The sequence below is a fragment of the Paramacrobiotus metropolitanus genome, unplaced genomic scaffold (genome assembly GCF_019649055.1).
Source record: "Paramacrobiotus metropolitanus isolate TYO unplaced genomic scaffold, Prichtersi_v1.0 Parri_scaffold0000144, whole genome shotgun sequence".
Lineage (NCBI taxonomy): Eukaryota > Metazoa > Tardigrada > Eutardigrada > Parachela > Macrobiotidae > Paramacrobiotus > Paramacrobiotus metropolitanus.
In genome coordinates this window covers 227,441-252,957 of record NW_026570364.1, presented here as the reverse complement: position 1 = coordinate 252,957, position 25,517 = coordinate 227,441, and the positions used below count along the sequence as shown (strand labels likewise).

The 25,517-nt window shown below is 40.8% G+C and overlaps 5 protein-coding genes across 7 annotated transcripts; 3 read left to right on the top strand and 2 right to left on the bottom strand.

Moving 5' to 3' along the window:
* Window positions 1-389: 389 nt before the first annotated feature.
* On the top strand, window positions 390-5,866 carry LOC129599378 (thyrotropin-releasing hormone receptor-like). The gene is made up of 5 exons (XM_055497601.1): window positions 390-1,024; window positions 3,085-3,242; window positions 3,904-4,405; window positions 5,042-5,273; window positions 5,482-5,866. Exons 1-5 carry the CDS (start codon window positions 755-757, stop codon window positions 5,571-5,573), a joined length of 1,254 nt encoding a protein of 417 aa, XP_055353576.1. The 5' UTR covers window positions 390-754; the 3' UTR covers window positions 5,574-5,866.
* Window positions 5,867-8,478: 2,612 nt separating this feature from the next.
* On the bottom strand, window positions 8,479-13,709 carry LOC129599367 (maltase 2-like). The gene is given in 10 exon segments (XM_055497587.1): window positions 8,479-9,099; window positions 9,351-9,485; window positions 9,907-10,110; window positions 10,446-10,647; window positions 10,929-10,968; window positions 10,971-11,046; window positions 11,178-11,450; window positions 11,678-11,883; window positions 12,298-12,477; window positions 13,357-13,709. Coding segments are annotated over 10 exon segments (1,989 nt in total). The 5' UTR covers window positions 13,646-13,709; the 3' UTR covers window positions 8,479-8,715.
* Window positions 13,710-14,220: 511 nt separating this feature from the next.
* LOC129599383 (DNA-directed RNA polymerase III subunit RPC6-like) lies at window positions 14,221-17,621 on the bottom strand. Its single transcript, XM_055497606.1, has 5 exons — window positions 17,415-17,621; window positions 17,113-17,233; window positions 16,201-16,701; window positions 15,373-15,540; window positions 14,221-14,483 (listed from the first exon to the last, which is right to left on the bottom strand). The coding sequence occupies exons 1-5, from the start codon at window positions 17,474-17,476 to the stop codon at window positions 14,397-14,399; spliced, it is 939 nt and encodes a 312-aa protein (XP_055353581.1). The 5' UTR covers window positions 17,477-17,621; the 3' UTR covers window positions 14,221-14,396.
* A 166-nt stretch (window positions 17,622-17,787) lies between these two features.
* On the top strand, window positions 17,788-19,831 carry LOC129599384 (methylglutaconyl-CoA hydratase, mitochondrial-like). Its single transcript, XM_055497607.1, has 2 exons — window positions 17,788-18,631; window positions 19,189-19,831. The coding sequence occupies exons 1-2, from the start codon at window positions 18,062-18,064 to the stop codon at window positions 19,540-19,542; spliced, it is 924 nt and encodes a 307-aa protein (XP_055353582.1). The 5' UTR covers window positions 17,788-18,061; the 3' UTR covers window positions 19,543-19,831.
* Window positions 19,832-20,227: 396 nt separating this feature from the next.
* LOC129599371 (ER degradation-enhancing alpha-mannosidase-like protein 1) lies at window positions 20,228-25,204 on the top strand. 3 transcript variants are annotated; one of them, XM_055497593.1, is made up of 6 exons: window positions 20,228-20,301; window positions 21,462-21,534; window positions 22,413-22,923; window positions 23,209-23,252; window positions 23,408-23,959; window positions 24,540-25,204. In XM_055497593.1, the coding sequence occupies exons 1-6, from the start codon at window positions 20,237-20,239 to the stop codon at window positions 24,849-24,851; spliced, it is 1,557 nt and encodes a 518-aa protein (XP_055353568.1). In that variant the 5' UTR covers window positions 20,228-20,236; the 3' UTR covers window positions 24,852-25,204. The 3 variants fall into 3 exon arrangements, with proteins under 3 accessions (XP_055353568.1, XP_055353567.1, XP_055353569.1); XM_055497592.1 differs by lacking the exon at window positions 20,228-20,301 and adding an exon at window positions 20,341-21,198 and having other exon boundaries at window positions 24,540-25,203; XM_055497594.1 differs by lacking the exon at window positions 20,228-20,301 and adding an exon at window positions 21,155-21,198 and having other exon boundaries at window positions 21,462-21,541; window positions 24,540-25,202.
* The last annotated feature ends 313 nt before the right edge of the window (window positions 25,205-25,517 follow it).

Below are 25,517 nucleotides of genomic sequence, written 5' to 3'. Positions count from 1 at the left end.
TGCATTTCTCGAAGGAGCAAAAAATTATTGTATTTGTACTCGAGTACTGATAATATTTTTTCAAATTTAAGCATTAGTTTTGTCAGTATCTGTACGTTGCATAAACTTTTATAAACTGAGTACGGATTGAGACGGACACTTTATCCCGTTAAGACCCGGTATTATCGGCACTCCTCCTCGTGATCACTCACCACACACGGATGTCTGTGGCGATATATACACCGTATGTGGGAAACTAAGGATGTTGTTACAGCTGCACCGCTCTCGTACATCATCTTCGACTACGCGAGTGTACGTCTACGCACATATCCCGACGCGTCGCGCCGGGTTGGCCTTGGCGCTGCTAGCAATCAAACACCCATGATTGGGGATCCCCGGCATTTTGCGACACATCATTAACTGATCAAGTTGATGATTATTGTAATCCCCATTGGAGTGCAATTCCGCTACATCGCCTCGACCATCATCGCGCGCGCGCCACTTTTCCTCCCGATCGCGCCGGTGATAAGCGTTACTAACACTACGCTACGGTATTACGGAGTGACCCGCCGGTGCTTAACGTTTTTTCGCGGATCATTACCTGCGCTGTTATTTTTGTTTACATAACGACCTTGTGTTTTTCAACAACAACAACCAAAATGTACCATATAATACTGCCTTTATAAATTATGGCGTCCCGGATGACTTTGGTTAATTGTCAGCAGACAGTGGGCCGGCATTTCGGCGATTATCAATAATTGTGTTATGGCATGTTATGGCAACTGTTAATTCCGACGTTATTGCCCGCATCAATCAGACCGGATTGGGATTAATCCAGATGACGATGCTTAATGAATCTTTACGGCAGTGGATGCTGCAGCAGCAGATGGACAAGCAGACACCGCAGCTCTTTCCCACGTCCTACCGTATTGCCGCCACCGTACTGCATTCAACGATATTTCTGCTGGGATTCTGGGGGAATATTCTGCTGCTGGTTGTCGTACACCGGACCCGGTCACTGCATGTACCGACGTACTGTTACTTGGTACGAACTATATTTTTGCATGTTCCGTAATTCTTGCATTTCAAAAGTGTTTCTCGTTTTCTGTTTTAAATTTTTTAAGACTTTTGAAATATTTTTCTTTTTTATTGATCGAGAATTAAAAAAATATGTTATAAGCGACTTAGGTTACAATTAAGTATACACAAATACAAAATATATAAAAATATGATACAAGAGAATCATGTTACAATCGTATAATATACATTGGTATGTGTTATATAAACGAAATTGTATGTTCGTAATTTTTAATTTTTTTCAAACGCGATCGATCAGAATACCAAAAGAAGGCGTTTAATTATGTTACCGTTAATTATGTTCAACTCGCCCGGTCATTGGCTTTAATATACTGCAAATTAAATTAGGTTGTGCGAGAAAAAACCCCGGCATGAGTAATTCCAATTATTCATGACCGAGGCCAACGGAAATTAATACGCGGAACTATTACACAGAGGTTATTAATTAATTTCCGATTTTGTTGTTTTAAGGTCAGGAGTATTAAATTACCACTGCGTAATGTAAGGTGCAACCAGACTGCGTATGTATTGCAAGTAGTCCAGATTAATTATCCCGTCCTATAAAATTATACCTCACCTCATATTCAAGAGAAAACCACCCCACTTCCCACTATTAATGGTTGTGTTAAACCGTTACGTCGACACATACATACGCAACACAGCTTTAATTTCCTCTATGATTACACTGGCAGCTTATTATCTTGTTTGTGATAGATCACATTACCCATGTCGATTTTTTATCCAAGTGCGTCTGGTCTTGAAATTCCACTGAGCATTCCCCCTGATCTTCCCGGAATAATTTTCTCTACAGCTGTTACACTATACCATGTTACCCGGAATAATTTAATTTCACGGCTAATGTATTTAAATCGACATGTAGTACTTGTAAATTGCTGATACAACAGCTTGCTTATGTAAACCGCACAAAATTATGCGAATGCAAAAAAAAATTTGAACACTTTCCAGCTGGCAGTACTCAAAATAGGTCATGTCCGGGTCCCAATCAGATTTATCGCAAAAATTCCATTTTGCCGGGACACATTGATTTGCAGCTTTTCATATAGTGAAAGGTCACAGGACAAAGTTATCGGTCGTAAACCGCCCCTTTTGATAGTATGTGCGTGTCACAAATTGACGTAGGTTTTTTTGAATGGACTTCTAGCACAGCACTTGTACGTAGATCTGCCAATCCATGCCGGTTTCCGTTGATCGTGTGTGCTGCGGGCGCCGTGCAACCGGCAAAATGGAGCAATAAATCAAAATGATAATTATTCCCATTACCATAAAGCAACAGCTAGTCTCCGGCACTGGCCCGCGTGGATGATTGTTTAATCCCGCAGGGTGATACCAGTTTCAATGTGAATTGGATGTTGCTGAAATGACAACAAGACTTTACAAGAGCATCTCGTTAAAGTTTAGCCGAACTAGATTGTCTAGCAATTTATTTATACTTTGACAATATAATCCAATTCAAATCGCGAGTACCACGCTCTTTTCTCTCGTTTGGTCACTATACTACACCCACGTTCTGTCTTGCACATGTCAGAAAAAAGCAAACCATACAAAAGATGCATTTACGAGTATTTTAGTGGTGTTGAAAAAAAAATTTTGGCAGTTGTGTCCTTGATTTGACTTATACTTCCATTATCCATAAAAGTTAATCCTTATAACTTCGACAGTGTATATTAGATTACGGCAAGTTTTTTGCCGGCTATAAGTTTTGTCAAGGCACAGTAAAACTGCAGAAACCGCAAACCACCATACAAATTTCAATAAGCTGTTAATCGATTTCCGGTTTTTTCTTCCTGACTGTTTAATTTTTTCCATTTTGTTATTAAGACAAAATATGTCTGTCGCACGTTTTCGGTAACATATGCGCTGAAGAGTGCGTTACCGGGAATACCGTAAAAAGCACTTAGACCTCGACGTTACATAAGCAGCGATTCCGCTCTGGGGTCCTTAATGTCGCGTATAATTGCACAAGTATCATAAACATTGACGTGACGCTAAACCGGCTACATTTTACAGGTGTCATTAGCGTGTGCCGATTTGGTGGCACTGGTCTCGGCCGTCCCGGAAGCCGTTGTCTCTTATCATCTATACGGGCGTCAGTGGGTGCTGGGCCAACCCGGTTGTTCACTGCTGATATTCGGAAACTTTTTGGGCATTAACGCTGGCAGTTTAAGGTACTTAAATATATATGCAGCGTAAATGTCGAAACGAGTGTCCATTAATCTTTCAATCATTTACCTCATCACTCGTCAACAACTGACTGTAGTGCCAGAATTCCATTACGTATCCGGTAGCGCTGATTATCGCTTATCCTTGCATCTCTTGGGAATACGTTTATAAATAAATCATTTATTGTTTATATTAATCTATTGTTTGGGGTTGGGTTAATTAACATTTTACATGTGCGTCTTTACGGAATTTGCCATTGAAAGAAAAACACTGGTTTCTAATACAATTTTTGTATGTAAACATTACTATCCTAAACTGATTTTGCACTGATGTTTTAACCGAAAGTATGATGACACTACAGTTTATAGGCATAGGCAAAATTTTTGATTCGTTGCAAACATTTTATTTTTTTTATACCTAAACTGTTGTCAGTGTTGTGCATAATTTTGTTATTGTATTACTCAATTATAACTGCATTAAATGTTATTGAGTTCGTTGGTCAGCTTGAGCCAACAAAATATTGTATATACGAGTACTAAGAGCAGACGATCCTCTAGTGTGAACAAAATTGAAAATTATGTAGCTCAGTTGATTTTGAACGCCTATGACTCTCCCTGCGACTAAACATTAGCCCGTACATGAAACATTTTTAATTTAATTTTTCAGTATTACCGCCTTCAGCGTTGAGCGCTACGTGGTGATCTGTCATCCCCTCTTAGCCAAGAAAATCTGCAGTGTCCAACGCGCAAAGAAGATCATCTGCATCCTATGGATCGGCTGCATCCTGTATTCTGCGCCCTGGCTAGGCCTGACCAAAGTCCAGCCGCATCCCACCTACGCCGGCATCGACACCTGCGATCTGCGTCTATCACGACGCACGTACATGGTGCTGTTCATCGGCGACATTTGCCTGTTCTACGTCATCCCCTTGATCGCCGCGATGATCTTCTACTTCAAGATCACCTCGGTGTTGAAAGCGCGGAGTAAGGAGATGAGCGAAGGACGCCGGTGCGGCAGTATCCGGCGCCCGTCCATGGTGTCCATGGGGAGTGGCGGGAGTTTTGTGGTGAAGCGCTCCAATCCGGCGCTGTACCGGGACAGTTCGACACGGATGTCCAGCGGCGATGTGGCCAGGAGGTACTCCAATCCCGATCAGTCGCATGCGCAGGTAACGTCATGCCCACATCAGCTGCAATAATAATTTGCTTCGAAAATAAAATCATTTTTATTCGAAACTTTATATAAAAGGTCTCATTCATTCATTCCATTGGTACTCATTGATTTATCACAGCTTTAAAATAAAAATTTTAATAACAGTTTTGTTGGTGTTGCTTCGACCGACTGATTTTAATATTCTTGCATCGCCTTTGTCTGAAATCCGGAAACTCAATCGGACAGCATAAGCCTCTACTCTACGATGTTCAATCTAAAAATACTGGACATATTTTGTAAACGCGGTAACAGCCACGAAAACGACATACCGGCTTCCGCGGTCGAAGTACTTAAAAATGATTTAAATTTACAACATGTCAAGACACTCTTAAATAATAATTAACAAATAGTGTAGTCCCTACACTAACTGTGGATAATAAAAGAGGTCAAAGATTTACCAAAATCAAACGCCTAACAGTGAAAAACGTTTCGTAAAATACAAGCAAAATCACAGTTTACTTTTATCCGCTAAAAATGGAGTATACGTAAATAGCTATCACAATTTCTTAGCGAAAGAATAATTTATCGCTCGCTATACGGAAAAGAAATTCCTTAACCTTGACTCGGGATTGACCTTTAATCTTGCCCGCAGGTGACCAAAATGCTCGCCATCGTCGTGGTGGCCTTTGCCATCTCCTGGTTGCCCTATCGCGGTCTACTGGTGTACAACACGTTTACGGAGAAACCCTGGCTGAATATCTGGTTCATGCTGTTTGCCAAATCCCTCATTTTTATCAACTGCAGCATGAATCCATTCCTGTACAACGCCATGAGCAAACGGTTTCGAATGGCTTTTATCCGGATTATCTGCTGCCGGCATCGAGGTATCACCTGCCGCAGTACGGTAGTGGGATTTTTTTCACGGTTTAGTAACTGAGCTGAATTAAGTGATTAATCCAGTAGGCAACCCTTGATTCCCGTTTGGTCCTTGCGGCTAGCTATATATTCCGGATTTTAAGCAGGCTTACAGATTTTAGTCTAAAATTGCCAGTGACCAAAAACGGTTTAAAAAAGGCATGATTTTTTTTGTAGGAAGCGGTCGTTTAAGACGTCAGAGCCGGCTAAAGAAACGCGGCCAGAGCTATACGCCGCCCAGGAAATCCTCCTTGGTTCCCTCGTTATAAAGCGGTCTACCAACGTTTTTAGATTTTTAGCATTTCGGTGTTTCGCTACGAATACGTAGTTAGCATCCTTTAATTAGCCAATATCATCCCATGGATGATTTGTTGTCGTAGAATCGTAGTTTCACGTGCGCCGATTTTTAATGCATGACACAAAATCGTATCTCGACACCATTGTGATAGGCCTACCTAATCGCCTTTTCAGTTCTTATTTTTATATTTTCATTTTTTTCTTCCTGTTATCATTGTGAAAAACACACTGATATACGTACGTTATAAAACTCAATAATTTATCAATCTTTACTGCTGCTTTCCAAAAGTTTTTAATAATATGTCTAGAGATCTGTAACCCTTGGAAAGAGTTTAAAATGCTGTGACAACGGTACCTCTCCAATACCAAACGCTACGATACGTACATAACTTGCGTACTTTCCCAAGGTACAATATGTATGTAATGCACTAGTGCAGTACAGTCTGTACAGTGCTGCTTTTACGCTAACGACGAATAAAATTCAATAAAATTTTTATGTACAGAGTAGGTCCGCAGTAATAGTAGCAAATTGCCTTTTTTGAAATTCTTGTGTCTATGGATTATCTCATGCAGAGATCCGTAAAACTTCAGTACTCGTAATAATCACGCATTAAACATTATCATAGCGGTACACTGCTCGAGCCTCGGAATCGCTTTGACAGCCGCCACGTGCGCTAAAAATAATTTCACCAGACAAAACTTTTAGGAAGACACGCCGTTCAGTATCAAAAGCAAGCTCTCCATGCACGAAATGGCCAATGTCAAAACGCCGGCAGAATTTCCTGCCGACCGAATTTTTGTGTGGTCAAAACGCCGACCGAATTTTCTGCCGGCAGAATTTTTTCAACATTTTTAACTTCAAGTAAGTCGTATTTCAAATATTATAAAAATATTACCTGGCACACGGTCTGTTACTCGCGCTGATATAAGTGCAGTATCTTTAGTGGCACACTTTTGATGTTGCATTGACAGCTTGCACAGAAAGAAAGCTCGGAAGAGAACACAAAGAACAGCGCAAAAGAGATAAACAAAGTGTTCAACAATGCCACTGCGTCATGATAACACCGAAGTGTGAGTTAGTCTGATCCCTTCTAAATTCTTATATATATCAGCGCGAGTAACAGACCGTGTGCCAGGTAATATTTTTATAATATTTGAAATACGACATACTTGAAGTTAAGAATGTTGAAAAAATTCTGCCGGCAGAAAATTCGGTCGGCGGTTTGACCACCCAAAAATTCGGTCTGCAGGAAATTCTGCCGGCGTTTTGACATTGGCCGCACGAAATTGGTCTAATCGATAAGCCCTAGAGAACAAATCTCATTCTGTCAGATCAGGTACACCTCAACAATGCCGGCATCGAGGTACGTGTCATCTGCAAGGTTACAAGAAGTCGGTACGATGTATTTACTTCCTAATATTTGACTATGAGGAGGTTCGATATATACAGATGGTCTTGGGACTCCGTTATGAAGGTCAGCAATAAATGGGTAAAAAACATCATCGTGCGGAATGTTGCCACCTGGGAAAGACTGCGGTTATACGCATAATGTAATTTTCAGCCAAGTTGCCGGCATTGCAGCCAAGATAATTTTTAAAAATAGCTTACAAAGAGAAGCTGTAGTCTGGTGCAGGATATTCGGTGATGCAGCAGCACGTGTAATTTATGCAGTTTTTCAGAAATCCCCTGTTTCTGAAAAAGGTCACCCAATCAGCTTCATTGCGCGTATGGCATGAGAGTTCAAATGCCAACCTTCTTTCACACATAATGCCTTCTCGGTGGAATTATTTCGCTAATCCCGTGGCGCAGTACAAGGATACTAACTCCGATTATTCTCAATGAATGTGACCGCATCGCCGGATCTTGCTATCTTTTTCACTGAAAGGACCACCGCTGCACGTACAAAGTTCTTTGTTCTAAGTCAATGCGGGTGTGTGTCGTTCCATGCAGATTACAAACCGGACTTACTTAGTACAATTTTCAGAGTAGCGTTTTTTGTGGTAGGGCTACACGGACCAAGGCTATTGGAGGTATATAAGCAGTGTTTTTAACTTACCATTTCTGTTTTGTCGCAAAGTGCAATCTGGTTTGGTGATTACGGCCGGAATATCATACGAAATTAGCGTTTTCTATAACGACCTGTGACCTTTCGCTGGACTAACTCTTCTACTCGTCAAGTCGTCATTATGAACTTTTTACGCTGGTGCGTGCTTTTCGTCGTCATGGTGGCCGCCATGGTAAGTAAAATCTTTGTAAAATCGTTCTTTTGCTGATAAATGATCTGATCGTAACAAAAACTCTTATAATTGATCTGCGAAAATGGGTAATCTGATGATCGCCTCCTGCATGTATCTATTTAATTTTTCTTAATAACAGTGATTATACCGTATCCCGCGATCACCATATGCATAACTGCATATACTAAAGCATATAATAGATATGCGTTACAGATACCATTCTATTAGTGCTGTAAAAAAACAAATTTTTGTTTAAAATAAAAATCACAATAATCCAAGTTTTAATTTGCAGTTCGCGTCGACTGAGGCCGCTTGCCAGAAGGAACTGGGAGGAGACTGCGGCCCCGATCTGCCATGCTGCTCCACCAAGAAACTGCGGCTGACCTGCGAGACCTTGACTTCCAAGAACACTAGGCCCGGACGCGGCCATTGCCGCAAGTTGCAGTAGGCCGATGGACGGACGGCCACGGCTCAGGACCACGTTCTTGTGTATTTTTATATCTCGTGTTTAATCTGTTTAAATATGGCGCAGTTGTCTTATCTACGCGTACGCGTAGTTTTAATTTCGTTTGTACTGATGACGTTATATGTGCGATGCAGTATTAAATAAAAAATTTGAAAATATTCGAACGAGGAAAATTCCGTTTGCTAAATTCACTATATACACAAACAGCGAAAACATGTTCGGCTTTTTGCATAAAAAATACGGCAGAGTAAATAGTTTGATTCTCAGAAAATTCTGTTCACCCAACAAAAAATTCAGAATACATAACTGGCATTTACCGCAGGAGGAACCGCAGTAAAACTACACTCTCGCGAATAATCATTCGAAAGACTGACCAACGTGCTGCATACAACGTTTCCCACCATTTCTCTTTAATGCGTATGCGACACCCGGATAACAACCGCCGCGGAGGGCTTAAACGGTACCGCCTTCAAATCCACATCCTGCTCCGCCTCCAGCTGCCCCAGGGGCTGCGGCTCCCCGTAAATATGGGCACTGCCGCAGACCACTTTCGCCGTGCCCTCCATGCGCAGCTGGGAGAAGTCGTAGGTGACGATGGGCAGGCTGGTGTTACGGCGCAGATCGACGGCCACCAGGTAGTGCACATCGCCCAGTTCCCGGACGAAGGAGAACAGATCGTCTGTCACCGGTCCGAAGCGCATGAAACCCTGTCGGAAGGGCGCGGTCTTGCGGATGCGCAGCAGATCGCGGTACAGGTGGTAGTGGGTGTGGTTGACCGTCTGCGAGGTTTGATGCTGTTCCGGGATAAAAACATCGTATTTATTTTATTTACTTTTTCACACTCACGCCGGCAGTTTCGCGTACGCATCAATAAATCTGATGCGCGTTGTACATATATACTCGTACTGCATGAGTTTTGAGATTATCCAAATCACAAGGGTTTCGAAATTTCTACCGTTTAGTTGTGCGCGCAGCGTTAATTTGTCAATTTCGTAACTCTTTCTTTTATTACTTCCCAAGTTTCCATGTACATAAATAGTCTCACCTCGACGTTAATGTGGAATGCGTAGTCAGGGTTGATGGGGAGCCACGTTGTGGCATTCGTTGAAAAGCCGGCACTGGTGCTATTATCCCACTGCATAGGTGCGCGGCTCCAGTCACGTGTCTTCTTTAGCATACCCTGCAATTAGCGGAGTAGATAAAAAAATGATTAGAAATTTTAACTGGAGCAAATGTTGTAAGTACGTAAGTATGCGTAGCAGTAACACAAGTTTGGATCACCTCTATGGCTCATGCCTCCTCACTACAATTTCCATATTTCTTAAACGAGTATTGGTACTGAATCAGTCAGGTCAGTGTGACCAAATGCTAAAAAAATGCTGCTTTTAAAACTTAGCCCGTACCAGAAACTCGAAAAGGGCTCCTCTACATGATTTTAAAAATAAAACTTTGAAATATCCACTGATCAGAAAAAAACAAAAAACACCAACAAATATTCAAAAGTAATTGTCCAAAATCTTTTCCAAGCAAACAGTTCAGAAAGTGGAAGGTCAAGAACTATTAGCTTTTCTTTTGAAGATGTGAGGATTAAATACACATACCTCCAATCCTTCGTAAGCATAATTCAAAGCAAAAGGATCTCGAATCTGGTCGGCGCGCTCGATAATGGTATTCTGCATCCCGATCTCTTCCCCGTAGTACGTGGTGGGCGTGCCCGGAAGAAGCAGATTAATCATGTTCATCCCGTCGATCAACTGCGCGTTGCCTAGCCGGTTGGTGGCGCGCTTCTGATCATGATTGCCAATCTAAAAAAATGAACTAGTTGATTACCTTGTACTGCTATTTTATGCTGCACAAATCAATACAACAAAGCAGCCACGCAACGCGATTAATCTGATTAACGATCCCATACACTACGAAATCACGTTATAAATTTGGTTGGGCGAAAAACGAACTAATCAGCTGATACACAAAAAGATCCGACAATGCAGTTGTAAAAAAAGTTCTCTACGCTTTACTGAATATTGAAATACAGCATCTCTACTGTATAATTTCATATCCTGTCAATTTAAGTAATGGTGACAACTGCTTTGAATAAAACTGAAAAAAAATCACAGAAAAATAGTGGTATGGTACTTACCACCCAACTGTACCAGCCACTCTCCGGAACATTATGCATTTGCGTCTCGACAACCCGTTGAATGTCGGATCCGGTACTCTTATCGTTAAGGCTCAACACCAAACCGAAGTAAAACGGCTGGGCTGCCGTGCCAAAGGGATCATCCGGAAAATACTGAACGATCTTCCGGATGTCTTTATCCACAACTTCGAAAATCAGAAACCTATTCAACGAAAAATATTTCACCCTGACCACAATTGTGCAGAAAAGGGTCCTTTAGAAACGTAGAAAAATGACCATTTAAATCCAAATTTTGTATCACAATATTGACAGATTTAACATTCCAGAGTGAGAGTAACACTAGCACGGAACGAAATAGTAGTCAAACAATGTTCCCGAAAAATTGTAATTAAATATAATTAAAATTAAACTAAAAAAAACCAGGAATAATATAAAGCAGCTAGATTAAGTGTCTACTGCCGCAAAAATAAGTGTCTGTCTTACTTGGGTTCCGTATTATGTGATTCGGAATAGTCTTTCATTTTTGGATCCAAATTTTTGTATATTCAATCGTCTTATTGTAATTCTTCGTGTACGGATGAGACCAGTATTCATAATCCAACTGCACCACGAAAAGCAACAATCATCCAAAAATGTGATATTTAATCATTATATTAAATTTTATTATTTATTTAATAATTAATGTAAGAGTATTCAGAATACGAGGAATAACAGTTTCGAAAAGCAACGCACCGGTGTCAATCCACTGCCAATTTCGAAGGGATTAATGTCCGTTTCATCGGCATCTTCCATGTCAGCGATGGGAACTTCGAACATGTGGGGCAGAGCGTCAACGCGGAAACCGCTAACACCCTTGTCTAGCCAAAAGGTCATGACGTCGTCCATCGCTTTCGTCACGTTCTCGTTGTACCAATTCAAATCCGGCATGGATTCCAGGAACTGGTGCAAGTAATACTCCTGCCGCGTATCGTTCCATGTCCACGCTGATCCGCCAAAAACACTCATCTGTCCGTTATTAAAGAAAATTAATTTTTGGGATGAAATGCAAGAGCCTCGTAATTTTTTCGTAATTTTTGAAAGCTGATTCTACTCTACTAGCGCTAATGAAATAAAAAATTACGACTCTAACTGTAAATTAGTACACAAAATAGTCAAATAATTCTTCGATAATTCCCACATAAAAATCGGTTTTCGGATAAGCGCAATACGTATCGTTTTCGTAATAAGTATACCCAATTATTGGGCACATCCGGAATTTCCTTCGTGACATTGGCTTGCAATGCTGCACTGTACAGCGTTATATTGGTTCGGCGTTTGGAGTGGCCAGGATGCCACGTATAGAAATTTCGGTAGTATTCATCACCCGCAACACTCCGCTTGAACCACTCTGATTCGTCGCTTGTATGGTTGGGAACAAAATCCAGAATTATTCTGATACCTATACAGTAAGCAAATCAGTCAAACCAGTCCGAATATTTCCACAACAGTTAATATCAGCACTGTACTAGCTAATCATATTTGTAATTACCCAGCTGCTGTTTCTGAGAACTATAATTCTTACAATTTCTACAGTAATAGTCAAATAAAATAAAATCACAGCCAATTACAACGAAACACAACCAGAATATTCTTCTTTTGGAATAAGTTCTTATATGCTTCCACGCAAATAAATGCATTACAAAACTAGAGAAAGGTAGAAACTATGTAATGTAACTGCCGTACGTGATCCATCCAGCAATCGCATGAAATTTTTCATTAAATTACTGAAAATTAATTTTAAAAAAGAACCCCCATAAATTAACATAACACGCAATTGATATTCCTATCCCATGCCCATCTCTAACACACATACCCCTTTCGTTAGCTTTTCTCAGCATTTCCTCAAAGTCAGTCATATTGCCGAACAATGGCTCGATTTCGGTGTAGTTGGCGATATCGTAGCCAAAGTCTCGCATCGGCGAACGGAAGATTGGACTCAGCCATATTGTTGTTATTCCCAATTGTTGCAGATAACCCAGTTTTTCCGTTATACCTGTTTACAGAACGTCAAAAATATACGAGATAGATGACAAAGGATTTATCAGCAAGTGTATGCTACACAATCGCGCTTCTACCTTATTATCGATACCAAGCCGAAAACTACAGGATACGAAAAAAGTGAGCCCTCGATACACACCACCGAAAAAAGTCAAAATTTGAGTAAAAATGTATGAAAAAAATAAAAACAATGAAAAAATCATGTATAAGGTTCTGCATAATATTACCTAAGTAAAAGTGAGTCTGTAAAACAGCATGAAATTGTAAAGCAAATCATTCGGAAAAATTTTTCTGATAAATTAGCAGTTAAATTATATTGACTGGAATTTTTAAGATAACAAAGTCAACATGCAGCAATCCATAGTCACGAAAAATGTAAATAAACCGTATAAATCAGTCACCTCTGTTACCCTATATTGTATAAGGATAACTTTTATGTACAGGAACTCGTTAATCAGGATGCCCTAAAATAGATCCAGCCAGTGGCAGCCACATCACTACGACACACGATATATTTGTAGTATATACAGATACTTATACGCATTATATGCCATACTGTAGAGTGCTGCTCCTGTCTTAAATTGCAGAGCAGTTGAAAAGTAAGAAGAATAAGAATAACGGTTACAAAATTATCGTTGTCAAACACTCCTTATACAGATATATGTAATTCTATCATAAGTTGACCTACAAATATCTTAACAAAGGTAAAAAATATCCATTCTTGCCATAAAAGACACCGTAAAAACGCGCATTTATTAGAACCTTTACATTAGTCAAGCCAAGATTTATTTATATACCAAAAAAGATTGTAAGATGTTTTACGAAAATAGATAATTACGATTATAAAAAAAGATTATAAGAGGTAATTTCATACCGGGTATGTCGCCAACTCCATCCCCATCCGAATCCTTGAAACTGCGCGGATAAATCTGATAAATGACCGTCTCATGATACCACTGCAGCTCCTTCCGGGCCGGTTGGATATTGTAGTACACCAGCGTAGCCACCAACAACGCCAACAAAATTACCGCTACCACAGCTACACCGATCTTCCCCGCCTTCCCGCTTTTCGGCTCAGCGGTCTTTCCTGTTGTTGATTTAATTATCAAGATTTCCGATGTGCTAGCACTACTGTGCATCTGCGCTTCCTTGTCTTTTTCCATGATAAAATGAAGATTATTAAACTGTTTCACTTGCCAGCTATAAACACAGTATGAACGTGGGAATTTCTCCACCGGAAATAATCGATCGCAGATCCATTTATATGTGTCTGCCTAATATGGAGCTGTTTCACCGGCGATTGATGTATTGTCTTTTATCAGTCTGAATTGTTCCTTATCGCTTTGCGACAAATAATTGAAATGCACATCAATACCACAGCTTATCTGCGCGTACAACTTACGCAATGGTACCTATTACGCAGAACTGTACCGCGGTAAAATACTGCTATTTCAAAACGGTTCCTTTAATTTTCTGTAATATTTACTGGGCGAAAATGTATCTGATACAGAGTTTGACGGAAGCCGTATCAGTTTTCGCTAATTACCGTATGTGACCGATACATATATATGCAATTATGATGCAGTCACGATGATTGCGCAGCACAGGTCAGCTGGTGACAAAGAATATGCAACAAGTATATCTCGTGCAAAAAGGTCACCTTTCTTACCAAATATGATGGCACAAACTGGCACGAAATTTCAAACTTTCACAATAGAAAATGCAAATAAAACCGCTGCAAAACGGATTTGCCGTTTACTCGTTTTCTTCGGTTTATATCGCTGTGTTCGTACAAATGTCGCATTCGTGAAGATCAACAAGCAACAGAAACGATGCTGTTTCGAATGCCAAGTAACAGAAGCCATGAAAGACAATCTTCGAGAAAAAAGTCAACACGGAAATGGTATCTAAAATTTAAAAATTGCTGGTCTTTATCCAGGTATCAAAATGCGGACAGTCAATTGGATTTATCGGTGTATTAAAGGAACAGAGATGTTTGACCTAAAAAGTCAAAACAATCAGGACGCAGGCAATATAAAATTAATGATTGACTCAGTATAAGACTAAAGTATTTATTCAGCGTTGCTAAATAAAAGACTTGTTAGAACAAGGAGTAAAACCATCATTAATACTGGTGCTATTCTGTTTCACAAAAATTTTCAATAACTGAACTGTTTTTGGGAAAATACAGATCATGTGCTCTGTATTTTCCCAAAAACCATTTTTTATTTAATAAAAAATTGCTTTGAAAACGTTCATTACAGCAGGCAATTAAAATCAGCCAATAAAAGTTCACCGAAAACGATGTACGAGGTACACTCAATCAGCCATCATACTACAACTCCAGCATTAATAATGCACATTACCTCATTAACCTGAAACTTCGTAATTTTCCAGTTCACTTTGCGTAAATAAAAATTTACTGCTGCATGCTGTTCGCTTCTTATATCATACATACTACCGACAGAAATCGAATCACTACAGCAGCTAGATTTCTTCTTCAACAATGTTTGTACTCAGTTGGTTTTAGACAGTTCCACTTTCACATGTCTAATAACATGCGATAACACTTCTTTACGATATGCACGCGTATCATAAAATTTAAAAACTATAAAATACGAGAAATTTCGCGAGTCAAATACTGCTAATATTCTACACTACTCGGCTTTTCTTGCGATTTCAAAACGTCTTTAAACCGTAGTTCACCCTATGACCAACGTTGGACGTTTCTGCTGTGAATGATTCTGATTCATTTTAAAACCACACTGGAACGTGGCCCACAAAGTAAACTGAAAACTTTTAATGGCACTAAAAACTTTATGGTAACTTAAATATTTTAGCATTAGCAAACTACAAAAACCTTCGCAGGTGCTGTACATCTGAAATTTACCGGGCAACCAACGCAGGGCAAGGCGGCTTCCGGCTTGTCCGTTTTAATCGTGTGCAGTCGGTAACGAACAACTTCACCATCGGTTTCGAAGAAAACTCTTCTTTCCACTTTACCATTCAGCTCCATCATTTTGAGCGCCGCTTCAATACTGCCTTCCGTCAAATCACTCTGCAAAAGTCATATATATACACATTTAATATACACATTACACATTTAATAAACATGGAAAACATTGAGTATTGCAAAGCAAATGAGCTTCTCCAATTTATTCTAACATCCCAAATATTCACGCGTAAAGCAAAAAATAACGCTTTAACAGCATCTTAACGAGTAATAAAAATTAATTTGCAGATATCAATTTCGATTTTTAATTTTCGGTTTTTCAACCAATGTGAGGATTCTGAAGCGCAAGATAATACCTGAACATATAGAGCCCACATACTACGCCTGTCTGCATGTACAAGACAGTCGTTAATTCACTGACTTATTCTTACTTCTTAGGATTAAACGATGTTCCGCACTGCACACGCCACACACTGATGCGGGCCATCGTCGGGCATTAATCATCAGTAAGTATACGTACTATGACTACATCAAATCAAAATTATCGTATGGCTAAATAATTTTAATTATAACAACCGATTACCGGTATATGCGTACATACGCATCATCATACAGAAAAATCAACAGAAAAATCGTACATCGTACAGCAAAAAAATTCTGTCTGCATCTACCTACACAATTCTGCCTACCTACCTATCTACATCAGAAAAGTACAATCACAGGACTATAACAAGGATTAACGAAATCAAACCACCTTCGACATACCTTAACGGCTCCGCTTTCCACCACCGCCGCCAGGATTTCTTCCGCTGTGGCATCCGGCGACACATCGCGCTGTAAAAATTCCTTCATCCGCTTCTTCAACTCCACCACGCACACCTTGGACACCGTCTCAAACAGCGCCACATCGAACATGGTCCCCACGCCGTACACCGTCTGCTTGCCCACCGACGCCTCATCCGGTTGCAGATGCGCCAACATATACATCTTTTGCAAGCTGTTGGAGGCGCGGTTGGCGCTTTTCTGCAATTTCACCGCTTTGATCAGCATCTTCGTCTCCAGCGTCTGCAGGATCTTGGCGATGCGGGTGGTGGACAGTTTGCCGGCGCGGATGCGGAGGTAGCGCGAGGCGATGCCCTTATTGCCGACGGCTTCAATGGCCTCGTACGTCTTGATTTCGTCCTCGTCCAGGCCCTGCAGTCGTTTGATGATGGAGTTATCGCGCAAACGGATAATAGGGCCGTCGGGTTTCACTTGCAGCTTCATCTACGATGCATCGCCCAATTAACTTGACAAACACTGCGTATTGTAAGTATGTATTAAAATATTAAACTGATACATGCATTTATAGTAAGTACTTAGTTTTTTTATGATTACTGTAATCTTAACGACAATTACCACTCATCCTTATTATCGTGTTTAAATTACTTGCCTTATGCATTCTATACAGTACTCAGAGGTGCTCAAGTAAGTACTGTTCACCATAAGAATTATTTTATGAATTGTAATAATTATGAATTTTATAAAACCGAATTAAATTAAACACAAAAAATTGCTTATTGAAAATCAGGTTCAATCGGAATGAGTTACTTCGTACTGAAGTTAGCGGTTGTGGCTGGAAATACTACGTGCGTCGTAAAGTGTACGGACAGTTAAAAACAACCTGAAGTTGCTTACAGCTTTGATCATGCGATTCACCACCGATTTCAACTGCTCAGGGGAGAAATCCAGGAAATGATCCTGCAGTTCTTGCTCCGAAACCTCTTCATTTTTCATCGAACGGCACAGTTCTTCGATGCTGCAAAGTGCAAACAACGCCAGATATAATTTGCACCCGAAATTAATATATCGTGAGCTGCCATGAGCACCATTCAAGCAATTAGGGTCGCAGTTGTTAAGAACTCATATGAAAAAACCTTTCGTGGACAAATAACGAGGGCAATCAATAGTTGAGTGGAATATCCTGGGCTTACACTCACTCGTTTTCAAGGTTGGCCAAACGGGTGGTCGGTGTCGGCGGCTGTTCCTCATCATAATCCATAGTAAAGAGATACAAGCAAATAATCGACAAAAGAACTGCCGACCGTAAAATAAGATCTGTTTTTTTTTCAGGATCGAGACTCCCCGCAGTTTTACGAAAACCTAACCAAAACAAGGAAAATTTCGAACTGCTGTGTTTGTATGCGCAGTCCGCACTCCGCAGTGACGAAATCGGAAGCGAGAATTTTATGCCGGTGGCAAGGCATTTGTGCCAACAGATTTCGGTGGCGATTTAACGCTGCACCACCATGTACAGTACCGAGCTGCTAAGCAAATCCCAACAAATAAAAATTTCCTTTTAACATCAAACAGCTGATCGCTGGTTTTTGAAATTTTTTATAGAATAAGAAATTTCGAAAAGTTACCAACTTGCTATTCTTTGAATTGTAAAAAAAAACTTCTGTTCAAGTTTTTTGCACAGATTTGATAGTCGTTTAAGTCCATCCTCTTCCTTGGATCGGTAGTAGTGGAATTTTCGTAATTTTCTGATATTCGCTTGAAAGTTGTTTCAGTTTGACTTCTGTATCTGCATCCACGTCAGATATTGCCTTTATTCCCGGGTTTTCTTAATTTAGATAAAATCAAAATGATAATTACATCTTTTCTCCGGAACAGCCGGCAACTTCATCCAGCTTTTCGCTCGTTTTCCACTTGCCACAGCGTCTGTCAAATCGCCTCCAACGATGCCCAGCCAGGGAAAGCCCGCACCGAGGAATTCTATGCCAACAAACTAACTCAGGACCCCCACAACGGCGTCCTCGTCTTCAACCTCAACCGTCCTGAGGTGCGCAATGCCATCAGCAAGAACCTGCTCAAACAGTTCCGCGCATGCCTGGAATCGGCGCGCCAGGATACGGCGGTGCGGGCCATAATCCTGCGCAGTACCACCCCGGGGGTCTTTTGTTCGGGTGCGGATTTGAAGGAACGCATGACGATGCGCGAGGAAGAGGTGGCGCCGTTCGTGGCCAATCTCCGGAATCTCATGGCGGATCTATATAATTTCCCGGTGCCGACCATCGCCGCGTTGGATGGTATGGCGCTGGGTGGCGGGTTGGAAATGGCGCTAGCGTGTGATGTGCGCGTGGCCAGTAGCACGGCGAAAATCGGTTTAGTGGAAACGAAACTGGGAATTATTCCTGGAGCGGGAGGAACGCAGGTACGAATAGTCGAACTGTGATAAAACATGAAGTAGTAACTAAATTGTTGTTAGTTAAAAAGCGAAATTATTAAACGATTTACATTTCCGTTTGTGTGAATGTTTGGAGCCTGTGAAACTAATATTCCTCCCAGTACTAGAATTTATTGAGGAGTGAGGTTTGTAGTGGAATGGCATTCAATGTGGTAATGGTTGTAAAAGCTGCGGCCTTAAATAAAGGTACAAGAGAGAAAGGCAGTCTTTTTATTATATTTATCGAAATGCGCGTGTCGTGCGTATGTGGGTTTTTAGACTTGTTTTTAATATCGTTTTTCCATTCCTCTACATTTTTCCTGCATCCCTCGAATTCGTAATCTTGGGCAGTAATAAGTCAGCAACCAAAGTTGCATGCTGTGTTTCATTGGCAATTGCGAATTGGTTAGACGTTAGAAAAGTCAAGTAATTTGTTATCTGTAATTGGAAAAATTCTGGTCATCAATCAGTATCCGAGAAAAAGAAACGAAAGTCAGAGTAACATAACATAACACATGCGCCATTTCAACAGTTTATAATTACAGTTGCTGACCCGGCTAGTTGGACCGTCTCGCGCCAAGGATCTCATATTTACCGGGCAGGTACTGGACGGTGCCCAAGCCCATGCCCAGGGCATTGTTAATCATCTCGTGGAGCAGAACAGCGACGGTAGTGCCGCGTACAAGAAGGCATTGGAAGTGGCCGAACCCTGGGTGTTGAATGGGCCCATTGCGCTGCGCATGGCCAAAGTGGCCATCAACCGAGGCGTCGAAGTGGATCTTGAGGCCGGTCTGAAGATTGAAGAAGGCTGCTATGCTCAGATTGTCAAGACTAAGGACCGCTTGGAGGGATTGGCGGCGTTCAAGGAAAAAAGGAAACCGAAATTTCGAGGAGAATGAAATTACACTCTTGGTCCGCAGTTTGATTGTACTTTAATCTTTTTGGCGGCTGGCTAACAGTTTGGATATCCGGCTTCGATGTTTTAGAGGCGGAAGTATCAGTCAACGCAGGATTGATACGTTCACAGTTAGAGACTAATTAAGGCCTTGATGGGGTTGATTTTAAGTTTCATAAAAATTATTAATCACTATGCAGAAGCAGATTGCTGACATACGTATTGAAAATTCATGTACCGAATAAACGGCTTATGCAAATTTTAAAGAAATCAGCAAATCGAATAAAATTGAAAATCGCTGTGTTTGACGTTTGCCGGCCAAGTGCAGACACAAAAAAGTGATATCTGAAAAGTGAGTGAAAAAGTGATAAACAACTCTTCTTAAACATTTACAGTAAAATGGATCTAGTAATGATAATAATTTTCAGAACCCCCTATGGCTGGTTTTAATATTACTCCTTCCAGTATCGAAACTTATTATTAAACCAGTTTTTCGCAGTTTTGAATGCCGTCTCGTAAATTATTATTGCCTGTAAAACAAAACTTATTATTTGACAAATATTTCGACAAAAATATTAATTTTAGTGGTATCAGTGCACCGTACGTACAATACATATGTGCAAACTGCAAACGTCAGCATAAAAATTGTTTATGTTTTTTCTTTTATTGTTATCTGCGCATACCTGAAAGCCGCAGAAATGCAAACCTCACAAGTCAGCTGTGGATTTGATGACGTGTTATTAGGCTGTGAGGTTTATAGACGGTAAATACGGTAATGTTATTAAAAATCGCTGAAAGCGTAGATTAGTGGCAACAGGTTGGCTACCAAATACTCCAGAACTGCTAGGGTCCTAATTAGCTTTTCACTTTCGTGTTCTGTACTGACTTGTAAAAGGATCGTTAATTTTTTAAATTTTAGAATTTAGCAGCTTTTATTTTAGCTTTTGTCAAGTAGTACTTTCTATACGAGTATAGCGTATTTTGCGTTTATGGAACAGCAAGTTCCTGTTGTTAGACAGTTAGCGTTATCGTTGTATGTTTTTGCTGTGCGCAACTACTGTAAAAGTCAACTTCCAGTCGCATTCTTGCAGTTTCACATTTTTTCACCATCATTCATCAATTATTATTTTTATCCGTGTATCCTGGTCACTAGGACCCAGTCTATTCTTATCATCTTTTGATAAAAATTTGGAATTTCCAGCTGAGGTGTCGGATAGGAATGCACGAATAATGGCAGCATAGGCGCGAATAGTGTTCGGAATCTTGAAAACACACCATCCGACTTTGCCATTACGGCACAATCGACGATGTGAATGTGATCGATGTCTTTGGATGCGATACGCTCTTCGCTATGATCTCCGTAGATTGTACAGGTGCTGGGCAGTATCATGAAGTATTTGGCGTTAATCTTGCTACTGCTGCTGCTCCCGGACCCAGGAGCGCCCCTGACCGCGGAGCTCTTTGCGCGCTACGGTCTGCCCGTGTCGGACGATGTCCTGGCAAAGTACGGTTATTTCCCTGCCAAACTGCGTCAGGACATGCAGCAGCAAGTCAAGGAGATGTTCTATTTCGCCTACGATAACTACATGCAGCATGCCTGGCCCAAGGATGAGCTCAATCCCATTGACTGTGTCGGACGAGGTCCTGACTGGGAAAATCCGTGAGAATTTTAGAATTTATTCTTGTATCATATTGTCGAATTACGTAGCTCGCTTTAATAAACAACGTTTTTTTCCGTTTATCAACAAGGTTTCCCGTTTGCATTTTGAATCCATTATGCATAATCTGTTGCTAGATTATTTTATTGATCCAGTATTCCAGTACTGTACTAGGCTTGATTTACTGATACAAGACTTGGTATTCTCTGTTTATTCCATTGGCGTGTGCATAGTTTTTAAAAAAATTCATCATTTTAATTTTTAGGAGCAATATCAACATTAATGATGTACTGGGAAATTATTCACTGACTCTGATCGATTCTTTGGATGCACTACTGGCAAGTGGCAAGTATCATCATTCTGATGTTAATGTGCAGATAGTAATGATTTATACCGTAGAGTAGTGGCAGACTGGTAGTATCGCTGCAGAAAGTTGCAGTGTTCAGTTTCTGGAGTATTTTGAAATTTAAACAGCACTGATAGTGATTTAGTAAAATTTTTTGAAGCTTTTTGTTGCGAAAATTTGCAAAGCTTTTTGATCTGCGACGATAATTAACCAGTAGTTAATAGTTTTTATTGTTCTTTAAATTTTTTATTGGTTGCAAATCACAGTGGAGGATGGAAAGAAGATGTGATTGAAAGGATTGAATTTAATTAAATTACGGTTGCATGACTTTTCGTAACGATACCGACTTCTTCTGTTAGAATTCGATGCTAATAAAGCACTAATACTGACGAAAACAAATTTGATGACACCGAACGTTTGTGATCGTATAATAGTAGTCTCTGACAAGTTTTAAACCCGCTCTTGCAGCTTTAAGAGAGCGCAGAATCCCATAATTATGTTAAAATATGCAGGAAATGGCTTTAACGATGTTTTATTGGCGCGCCAAAAAATGCTGATTTGTTTCGGAGATTTCACCGTATTTGAGTGGTTAAGAACTTAAGACTAAAATGCGAGCAAAAGTATAGATGCTAAAGTACGAGTCGTCGTATATTTTGACGATGGATTTGAATTCCTGTTTATCCCTTTAACTTATTTGTATTTTTTTGTGCTTTAATTTTGTGGATATTTTTATAGCTTTCAAGTTTATTCGTGAATAATCGGTATTTATTATAACTATTCTCTCGCTCGTCCTGGGCAATATAAACGAATTTTTATCTTTTACAGTTTATTTGTCGATAATCGGTATTTATTATAACTATTCTCTCGCAGATCCTGGGTAATACAACCGAATTCCACCGCGCCGTCCACCTAGTGTCACAGTATACCTCCTTCGATCAGGACGTGACCGTGCAGGTCTTTGAAGCCACCATCCGCGTCCTGGGCGGTCTTCTGTCGGCCCACGTCCTCCTGACCGATGACACCCTGTTCCCGGCCGCGCGTCTGGCCGCCTACGACAACGAACTGCTGGATCTGGCGCGCGATCTCATCGACCGTCTGAGCGACGCTTTCCAGGGCGTCGGCAACTATCTGCCCGTACCGCGGATTAATTTGCGGCACGGTATACAGATGATGGCGGAGAAGATGCACGAGACGTGTCTGGCCGGGGCGGGCAGTCTGGTGTTGGAGTGGGGCGTGGCCAGCCGGCTGACGGGGGATGAGATGTACGAAAATATGGCCAAGCGCGCCATGCTGCGATTGTGGGAGAAGCGGTCCAGGGCGACCGGGTTGCTGGGGAATAGTATTAACGTGGCGCTGGGAGAGTGGATTGATAAGATGTCTGGTACGTAATGTGGCGGTATCGTAGTGCATTGGCTAGATGCGTTAATGTCTATCCATCATCCATCCTAACATGGTTGCATAAGCATTGGTATTCCAAGATCAAGCTATCTGGCAAATCAATTAAGTCTTTTAAAATAGCAATTATGAGTCGGTAGTTTTTTTTGTGTGGAAGATGAGGCAGTTAAATTTGTCACTTTTATGAATTTAAAACTTAAACGTGTTTTCCGGTTCCTGGTTACCCACATGAATCCAGTATTCTAACGTGTGGATTATTGATTTTGAATAGGAGTCGGCGCGGGCATGGATTCGTACTATGAATATCTGCTGAAGGTGAGCCAATATTTTTGGAAGGATCTGTAAAAGGGTTTTCATAGTTTTGCCAAATATTTCAAATGAAATTATTGACGAATAGCTGTTATTTTTTATGGCACAGCATGATTCAATTGGAATTGTACGAGTGTGTGTAATTAGCAAGCTCTTTTCAGGCGTATATTTTGTTTGGTGACGAAGAATACTTGAAAATCTTTAACGAAGCCTACGCCGCCATCAAACAGCACCAGCGCGTCGGTCCTTTTACGTGTGGCACGGACGCCACCTCCCATCCGCTCTTCATCAACGTCAACATGGACGAAGGCAACAGTCGGCCCAGCAATTTCTGGATTGACGCCCTGGGTGCGGCGTTTCCCGGTGTGCAGGTCCTGGCCGGTGATCTCCAGGAAGCCGTGTGTCTGCATAATTTTTACATGAGTATTTGGAAACGATATGGTGTCCTCCCGGAGCGTTTTGACTGGTTTCATGAGCACGAGAATATTCCCCTATATCCGCTACGACCAGAACTGGCGGAATCGACTTATTTTTTGTACCGCGCCACGAAGAATCCGCTGTATTTGCATGTGGGTAAATGGATGGTGGAGGGGATTAACAGTATTTCCCGGGTGAAGTGTGGATTTGCTACTGTGCACAATTTTCGCGATCGCTCGCTAGAGGATCGGATGGAGAGTTTCTTCCTCAGCGAGACATTGAAGTATTTGTATTTGGTAAGCACGTATTAAGAACAACGTTAGAATAAGATGGTGAAAACCTACTTAGTAAGTTAGAAATTATTGTACCAGAAACCGTTGCAACGTGAGGGTAACAGTAAATACTTTAAAATGGTGATTGCATTGTGCAAATAGGAATTTTCCTTTGAACCGACTTTAACATGGCGTATTTTGTGCATTTACATGGAAATGTGCTACAGCATGGCGTATTTTATTCTTTTGCATAAAATACTGTACTACTATAATATTTCAGTTAAGATTTCAAGATGTAACTGGCTTTTTCATTACAACATAATTGTAAATGGGCCCGAGGGTCATGGTGTTAATGAAACCTTGAAATATTAGGTGATACGCAATGTATTTTTAGTAATTTTAACGGTTTTGGTAGTGTAGTGGCTAATGTTCTTCCCTTAGGTACGATGGCCATTTCATATGAACCAAGATGCCGCGTCTGAAGTTAAAAAGTTGCTGTTGTACAATTTTTTTAGCAGTGTAGTTCCGTATGAAGGATATGTTAATCAGAATGCAGAATCTTTGCCGACATCATAATTACTGTGATTTTGGTTTCGGTATTTAGCTATTCGATGAAGACAACTTCGTCAATCGGAACGCCGAGCGAATTATCTTCACCACCGAAGGCCACATTTTTCCCATCCTCGCGAAATTTCAGAAAAAACCCGCGGACCAAATGAACATTGATCTTCCCGATTCGGACGCTTGCCTGAATGAACTGGGTGCGGAGTTAAACGATACCCTCAGTCGGTATCGGAATCCCGCCGACACAGCCTGTCCTGCCTTGAACCCGTTGCTTCCCTATGCGTTGCCGGTGGAAGAAATCACCTGGAAAGAAAATGCCGTGCCTTTAAACCCGCCTCTGTGTTCCGGTTAAGTTGTAGAGATTTTTTAATATTTTTAAAGAATTTACTAATTTATTCTTTTAGCCGCGGGAATGCTAACTAATTGATCTTTTTGACTTTTTTACCGTGTTACTGCGTCAGGAACCAAAACTGTGATGTGTTCAGCTCAAGGGAAACATTTATTGGGAAATTATTTTCTATGGAGAAGCTAATTAAATGTTAGTTCCTGCGTGTGTCGGGCTGTTGTGACCTTTCTTAATGATTCGTAAATGGCCTCGAAACTGTAGGGACAAATTATTTTACTGACAAATTAGTTAAATTACTAAATTCTGCAGTGTGCCATGACTAAGCCATGTGATGCCCTTGTTGTAAAATTTTGCTGCGATGAAGACATCTCGGTAATTTTTTTCCGCCGGTTGTTAACAAGCGAACTTCGTGCTGCTCATTGTTGTCGTGCTTTTGTGAATCAAGTCAGCTGAGTTTTTTCTTGGTCATTTGGTATTCATATTTTAAGTTCAGAATGTGGAGTAAAACACCTTTAGATGCCACACTGGTAGCACTTTACGAAAGCAAAAACATGCGGCGAGTTATACTGCAGCAGTTTTCTGTACGGTATCAAGAATTTAACGATCTGCAAACCTGTTTTCCAAAATCGCAGTGGAGAGTGGAGACCTTTTAATATTATGCTGATACAAGTT